This window comes from Pundamilia nyererei, unplaced genomic scaffold (assembly GCF_000239375.1).
Source record: "Pundamilia nyererei isolate P.nyererei 1_Seehausen unplaced genomic scaffold, PunNye1.0 scaffold00001, whole genome shotgun sequence".
NCBI classification, from domain to species: Eukaryota; Metazoa; Chordata; class Actinopteri; order Cichliformes; family Cichlidae; genus Pundamilia; species Pundamilia nyererei.
In genome coordinates, this window is record NW_005187402.1 from 4641360 (window position 1) to 4649822 (window position 8463).

Below are 8463 nucleotides of genomic sequence, written 5' to 3' on the forward strand. Positions count from 1 at the left end.
TGCTTTGCACACAGACGCTATTTTACAGCAGCTGTGAGAAGAAAACCAGCCAGTCATCAGATAAGTTTTAATCACAGGAACCCCGTACCCCATACTGACCTTTTACTAATTTTAGCTGTATTACCTCAAACCTGAGAGACCTGTTATTAAAAAAGTACAATCATGATGTTTTAATTAGAAGACCCACACAATTTCTTTAATGACACTCCTTTCTCCCTTGGATAATTTGGAACATTATTAAAAAGCCACAGCAGCGCAGACGGTATCAGTCTGTGTGTGTCTTTCTGTGTACATTCGTGATGGTATCATAACAAAATGTGGTCGAGGAGTAATCTGCTGTAGCTAAAAACACCACAAAGGTGGTTTTGAGGTGCAGACAGTATAAAACATGGAGGAAGTTGTGGATCTGAAGTGTGAAGCCAGCACTGAAATGTCTTAAACCTGCATTCTTTATAATGGCCAGCAGGGGGCAACAATGTTGGCTTTCCAAAACACTCGTGGTTGTATAGGAGTCTATGGGAAAACGGTCCTCGGCTTGCTATCTCGTTGACCCCAGTGAACATCTTCCTGTTAAATTTATAGGTTCAGTAATAAGTTTCAGGTAATATTGAATAAGACATAAAGTTAATTTTATTGACACTGATCATTCGATGGATATGCTTGGTGCCAATCACACGCTGTTAGCCAATGAGCATACAGTTTTGCTGTCGGGCCCATCTCTTAGTTAAAACATGCAAAACAAACCCACTCTGCTCTGAAGTGCTGTACTGTATGTTTGTAAGTTTTCTCCCATACAAACACAACAATGTCGATGAAACGTTTTGCACCATCAAAGACACCTGCGGTAGCACCCAGAGGGCAGAGAAAGATGCTAACCATCGCACAAAATGTTGGACTTCTGGACATGCTAAAGGAAGGTAGACGCTACAGATTATAAGGCGCATTAAGTGAAACAAAACAGTCAGATAAGTCAAACTTTCCTCAACTCATTCTTCTTGCTTCCTCCACTTCTGTACCATTGATTGGATTCTCTCACAGCTGCTCTATTCCCGTGTTCTGGACCTGAAAACAGGGTTTGATCTTTGGTTTCATTCTATGATACTGGACTTATTTTTCTACAAAGGTTTGAACTTTGAGAGTGTTTAAACTAGAGAGAAAAGTGTGAAAATGTCCATGCCTGTCTGAGAAAAGTGTATAAATTGTGTAGTGAGGGGTTTTACAGCCTTAAAACATCTATACTAATTGTAAAGAATAAAGTTGGCTACTTTGTGGATTTCACCGGTTATTTTTAAAATGTAACTCCCATGATAAAAGAGGAACCGCTGTACATTGTAATGAGATGATAAATATGATAACCACTTCATCTGTCAGTGGTTGTGGCTCATTCGTGTAAATCTGGGGGAAAGCCTCAAGGGCTTCTCGTATCGTCCCTGCAAAGATGGATGATGTTGGTTTCACACAGACACACAGAAGATAAAAAACACAAACAAACCCACACCTAAACCAATATTGAGGGCAACGGTGAGGCAGACAGTGAGGATTAGCCTCCAGACTGACCTTGGCGATGAAGATGCCTGCATCCAAAACAGCTTTGATGTGCTTCAGCCAGCCTGAGCTCTCAAGACCCTCCAGGAAGTCAGACATGGAGGGGGAACGCAGCTCACACACTGTAACCACAACACAGCTGTCTCACTGTCAGGAAACACGGAGCATACCTGATCGCAGGACTTTATTAAAACCTCACAGAACACTGACAGCAGCAGAGACAAGTTTACAGGGAATCTGTGCACGCTGAGACAACATACGGGTCACCCGAGCATATTTTGCTTTTTTAAAGCAGATTCTGTTTATCTTCTCATGTTATTTGTTCCCACTGGCGATGGCTTTGTTCACACCAGCGACAGCCACTTGGGGATGAGCAATATAAAACCACTTCAGTTCACTTATTCAACTGCCATCAATTTGCCCAGACAGTAATGGTTCCCCAGAGGATGAATCCTTTTCATTTTAATGATGCTCTAACTTTTCCCTCTAGTGCCAACGGCTGCAGGCTCACTGTGTCGTTTCATTGTAAAATGTATTTAAATTATTTTCCAAACATTTTCCATCGTCAGGTTCACTCACAGGCAGCGTGACACGAACTCAATCGAACTCAGCTGATGAGACTATATTACACTAATGGTCACAAATCACCTTTAGAAAACGGTAACCCTCAGATTACTCACTGAGGTGTGGACAAAGTGGGTTTTATGTTGATACTACATCAGTTTGCTGACCTGTAAGAGCTGATAACAGAGAAGCAGGTGAACGGGTTCATTTTAGCCTCTAAGGTTTTGTAACACTTCGCACAGTGGACTTGCACTAAGAAGAGATGTTTGAGGCTTTGCTGTCAGGCGGGAGGGGGGTCTTCTTAATCTTATTGAAGTGTGCAACCAGGCAGAGAGAGGAAGGCAGAGGGCAGACGTGAAAGGGCAAGGCACTGTCTCCAGCATTTAAAGACTTCCCTTGTGCTGCTAGTGGGCAAAGAGTTATCACAACTGAGAGCAGCTATAACTTTTCAGGCTTGAAATCGCATCATTCTCACGCCCTCTGTTTCTCTTTGGGGGATAATGTCCGGGGTTTTGTCCGCTCCGGGAAACCAAAATAGCTCTGAAATAAAACCCAGATGGATTCAAAGTCTTCCTAGGAGCACCCCTGCACAATACCCAGAAATTCTCCTGTGGGCTCATTTGAGGCTTGATTCCAGCACAGTTCACTCTGCGTGACTGCATATGAAAAAACCCCACGGGGGACCCGCTCTGCTTTAGTAATGTGACGATGCGGCCAATTTAAACAGACAATGCCAGAACATCTGTGTAAAATATGATGTGGTGAAACATTTTTGACAGCTTGAGCTGGGTTTTTATTTGCTTGACAGCAAATAAAAAACCAGCTCAAGCTGTCATTATAGCTAAATGATAATTACATAGTAATTACCTTCCAGCATTTTCTGCTGGCTGTTCCTCATGACATGGATGTTCTCGATCCCAACGAACTGGAATTTGATGTTGGAGTAGTTGTCTTCGTTTTCATACCCTTTTCCTGCAGCTCGGTTTGCGATCGCATTCAGCTAGAAAAAAAATATTCTGTCAGTTTTTTTATCCAGCTGTCATTCAAGAATCCCGACAATCTGTAATCTCAGAAAGAGGCTGGTTTTACAACTTATAGTAGCAATACTGGACTATAGTAACACAGTGTATCTAAAACTTATTTCCCTCCTCCCATTATACTATAAAGGAAGAATCAGACTATAGGATCAAGTTGATTAAACTTCTGGGATATTGATCCTGTCAGTTGGGTAGCAGAAGGTACTGTTATTCAATGAATTGACAACAGGTACACTAGAGGGGCAACAATGAGAAAAGCCCCCACATCAGGAATGATTTTACAGATGGGAGCCACAGACATTTTCATTCATTATTTTTTCACAATTTATGCATTTAGTTAGATGCACCTGCATCTAACACGAGGAGTACAACTCTTCCACGATGGCACATCAATCAGATGATTTGCTGTGTCTCGCAGCCAAGTCTGAAGAGCATGGAGGAGATTCCACAGCTGGACAGGGCCATAGAAGGTCCTTAACCCATCAGCAGGACGAGACATCAGATATCACGAGGAAGACCAGAGGGCCCGACATCCTTTAGCGGGCTCTGTGCTCACTGTCCAGACCATGGAGCTCAATTGGCATTTGCCATAGAATACCAGAATTGGTAGATATACCACTCACGATAAGAGGATGCTGCAGGTATTAAAAGTGCTGTGCTGTAGTAGTTTGAAACACATCTATCTAATAGACTTTAATTTGTTAGTTTAAATGAAGAGTCCTCCTCACACACTAAGGTCAGTTTTGGAGTTCCACAGGGTTCTGTGCTGAGACCAATTCTGTTTCCATTATACATGCTTCCCTTAGGCAGTATCATTAGAGGGCGTAGCATACATTTGCACTGCTATGCAGATGACACAGAACTTTATTTATCTATGAAGCCAGATAACACACACTAATTAGTTATCTGAAGGAATGTCTTCAAGACATAGAGACTTTGATGACCTCTAATTTTCTGCTTCTTTATTTAAGATAAAACTGAGGTTATTGTACTCGGCTCTAGAAATCTTAGAAATATGGTATCAACCAGATGCTTACTCTGAATGGCATTACCTTAGCCTCCAGTAACAATGTGAGGAACCTTGGGAGTCGTTTTTCACCACGATATGTCGCTCAAAATGCATATTAAACAAATAGAGGGCAAATGGAGAGACAATAATAGATCGAGACAAATGTAGGACTGATCCTGTAGATGCAATGTGCAGGTGAGGCTGTGCTTTTGTACATATCATCACGGTCACATTTTAAAATCCTCTGTGTTGGCATAAAGAATAAAGAGTCAATGAAAATATATTTCTTGGGGTAATAACAGATGAGAGACTTAATCGGAGAGCACACGTAAGATATTTTCATTCCAAAGTATCAAGAAGCATTGCAATACTAAACAAGGCAAAGCAGGCATTAGACTGTACATCTCCCCATATTACCATACCGTTCGCTGGTTTCCCTTTACTTAAGCTGTTGTGCAGAAGTCTGGAATCAGAGAATTATACAAACTCACTATTCTTACAGTTTGAAATACTGAAATTTGCAGATCTAATGGAATTCCAAATAGCACAATTTCTGTTCAAAGCATAAAGTAATGAACTACCAGGTGGTTTTGTGAATGTGTGTACTACCAGGAAAAGTTTTTGTGTTTCTGTGCGTGGAGTGAAACTGTGGAATGGTCTGAGTACGGAGTTGAAGCAGTGTCCAAACATAAAGCAGTTCATAGTCTTCCACTTATCCTTGTCAAAGGTTGGAGCCTATCCCAGCTAACATAGGGCGAGAAGCAGGGTACACCCTGGACAGGGCGCCAGGGATAACACAGAGAGACAGTATGTGGAGAGAATCCACGCAAACATGGGGGCAAACATGCAAACTCCACACAGAAAGAGCCCGGCCAGGTGGTGGAATCAAATTCAGGACCTTCTTTTTGTGAGGCAACCGTGCTAATCACTGCGCCACTGTGCTGGCCATGGTTCAAAAAGAGTTATAGAGACGTGATCTTCATAAGATATAAAGAAAGGGAAAATGATGAATTTCAGTGGATGTCTCTGTTTAGGGAGTTGTTATTTCATGCTCATTGGCTTTGCTGTGTAGAGGCAAAGTTATGGTGATCCAGAAGCAAAGCAAACTACTGAGTTCAAACACTTTCAGAGGCCAAATTACATAAAACGCATATGTTGCAGAAACACTGCCATCAATACTGATCATATAACACCTAGCAGAGATCTGGGATGTTTTCAAAGCGTTTGCTGTGAGATCTTCAGCCAGCAGTGCACAGTCTGGAAAAATAAATCCCACCTGAATATACAGTTGATGCTTTAAACACTTGCAGGCCTTTCCTTTAGATACAAAGGGCTCACCTTAGGCCTGGTATCCACCACATACATGAAGTCACTGCAGGGATTGGACCTCAAGATGGCCTCAAGCATCTGTTCATCCTCCAGGCAGCGAGCGCTGAAACCTGACAGGGGCTGGCTGCTGCGGCAGATGGCAGCCTGCGAGGAAGCAAGAGGAGCTAGGCTTCATACAGGGACTCATCCTCATCAGTTCACAGCATTCAGTGCACACGCACAATAACCAGTCTAATATATGAGAATTAGGACGAGTTGAAATTCACAGTACTTCTCCTTCCCCTGCATGTTCAATTTAAATTATTCAACCACACAGTTTCTCATATCTCCACATTTAATAGCAACATGGGAAATAGCCAGAGATCACTGTGTGGCTCTCCCCTTGGGCACATGAACTAAAGTGGAGCTTTTTGTATGCGCTGAACTCCACAAGCAGGACCCTGAACCCTGGGAAGCTGACCTCACACACATAAAGCACTCCTAAACGTCGAATTATGGATTAATAAAATAAATTATGAGCACTTTGGCTTTTTCTCGTGTCAGATATACGACTTTCACAAATATGAAGCCAAGATCAGGGAGACAGTAACGATTCATGTTGTTATTTAATGACCAAATGGACGTCTGTCTTGCTTTCTTTTTTACAGCCTTGTAACACAAGGCTGTAAAAAAGAAGTTGAAGAAGAGGAACAGTATTTAGCAGGGTCATATCTTACCCCTGCTAAAAAACATTTATTAAGAATGTATTTATTAAGAAGGCAAAATACATTATCAACCATCTTGACCACATTTTGTCAGGAAGATGCTCTCAGGTCGCCACTATTGCTTTTTTGGGATTAATTAAGATATCTGAATCTGAATACATGACCTCAGACAAATACAGAATCTGGTGCTGTTTCTCTACCGGCCAATCATCATGAAGATGCTGCTTTCACGTGGAAATGGGAAAAGATTTCCTGACAGCAGTGACTCATGTTCAGCTTAAGAACAGACCAACTTTTCTCACTTTTGTGGCTAAAACGGTCCAAGTGAAGCATTCAAAACTTATTTTATATACCTGTAAATAATCTCTTACCTCAGCTCCTGCAAAATTTTTCGTTGTGCAGGACTGGAGATATTAGCTCTGTTAGCATCACTTCATATCCCTTGTATTACTATGGGGCAGATTGGAAGTGTATGGGAAATAAAAAGAGAAATACTCTGTAATAAACTTACATGATTGTCTTTGCAGTAGTATGACAGGGCAGGAAATCTGCCCCTGCTTCTGAATTTGGAGCTCCCCACTATGACCGGTGGTGTGGCACTCTCGGGTACAAACAGGTCAGCAGGGTAAGTGTCACTCACCTTTAGAAAAAAAGACCAAACAAACCTTTAGGCATAGCTGTCCATATTAGGATGAATGTGCATCTAAGGCCAGCTCAGTGACCTTGTAGTGTTGGTTAACTGGGGAGAGTTTCCACAGAGAGCTTGGGAGTCCCATTCTGCTGTAATCAGCCTTGAGGTCCAAGAAGTCCCATTCCTGTCGTCTCTCCTTCTCATCAACATTTGGCTTATAGGAGAAGCAGTACAGCTCGTCATAACTCTCTGAAAGACAAAACAGGGACTGACAGCTAAAGGCTGATGAGCACAACCTTCAACTTGTTTCAGTCCAAAAGGCCAAAGTGTTGCAAAAGCAGAGGAGATGAAAACTAGACCAAATGAGCAGATATTTACAGGATATTTAGGATATTTACAGTGATACAGAAATGCTGGCATAAAGAAAAAAGAAGATAATCAAAGAGGAATACAGTCCAAGCCTTTGCTGACATAATGACAGAGCTCACCTGGCTGGGAGAGCCGCTGCAGGGACAGATGAATATCGTGGCATTCCTGCTCTTTAGAAATGATAAAATGAAGAACCTGGAAGTTCTTGCAGTGAATAAGCAGAGGACATCCTGAAGGAGTTGCAGCCAGTTTGTCCACACTGCACACCAAACTGTGAAGTACCTGAGCAAAGGTTAAAAAAAACAAATTTACTGAAGTGTGCTTTGGAGGATTGCAAAATGTTAGTCTTGCAGCCTGCTGGTGACGCACGCTTAACATTTTTTTCTCTTCAAACAGACTGCTTATCACGGGCTGTGATCCCTACCCATGTTTCATTGCGCACTCCGGCCTCGCTCTCCACAAAGATGGTGTGTGTGGCAGTCAGGTACAGGGTGCCCACCCGCCTCCTTCTGTGGGAGATTCTGTCAAGCAGCTTGACATTCTCCACCTGGAAGGGGGAGGAGGAAGGACAGCATCAAAACAGCCTCATCCTCTGCACATCTCACGCGTGTTTGACACAGCTGCACATATGTGTGAGATGACAGAGAAACACATCCTCAAAGCAGTGACTTTACTGCCAACGTGGCGAACACAGCAGCACGCGTCCTTTGGATTGAGACAGATGTTTGTCTTATTTATTTGACTTTAGATTTGATCTTAGAGTGCGCATGACGCTTTGCTGCTGGAGCGCCAGTGGCGGTACAGTGCGGAAATGTAGCAAATCACTGCAGCCAGACCTGCGGTTACCTTTGGCAGTCGGATGTGCTCCATCGGCAGCTAAGCTTCCAGCCACGGCTAAACTACCAGCACTAGAACATGTGCACAACAGTGTTATAAAAGGCGTTAAATTGGCTCATAAGGTTGGAGCTGTCCGTCAGTAGCTCTCAGGTTAAGCAGCCATAATATTGCTATTGCCTGAGCTGACTTCAGCGCATGGTCCTAAAGCCCGCTCGGTGCCGTGCTGTTACCGTCACGGTTGTGAACATAGACAGTAGATAAAAGATGGAAACAGCTTTGTGTCTGAAAAGTGAACCCAACACAGACGAGCCCTGAACATCATTCATTTTAGAGGCCAACAGAGGGCGACAACCTCAGTGAATGCTGACCCGATGACTTTAAAAACTCAGGCGCTGGTTTCAGGACATACTGAATAGTCTAAGGAGCTTGGAAAGAAAA

General features: G+C 42.8%; 1 protein-coding gene across 1 annotated transcript in view; it reads right to left on the reverse strand.

The window, feature by feature from the left end:
* Positions 1-8207, reverse strand: part of mtmr7a (myotubularin related protein 7a) — a 12009-nt gene extending 3802 nt beyond the window's left edge. The window contains exons 1-8 of the mRNA XM_005719501.1: positions 8035-8207; positions 7613-7735; positions 7308-7470; positions 6911-7068; positions 6700-6828; positions 5494-5628; positions 2977-3109; positions 1558-1667 (exon numbers count right to left, since the gene is read on the reverse strand). Coding sequence (XP_005719558.1) covers positions 1558-1667; positions 2977-3109; positions 5494-5628; positions 6700-6828; positions 6911-7068; positions 7308-7470; positions 7613-7735; positions 8035-8058 — 975 coding nt within the window. The 5' untranslated portion in view covers positions 8059-8207. The remainder of the gene's footprint in view (positions 1-1557; positions 1668-2976; positions 3110-5493; positions 5629-6699; positions 6829-6910; positions 7069-7307; positions 7471-7612; positions 7736-8034) is intronic.
* Positions 8208-8463: the final 256 nt, after the last annotated feature.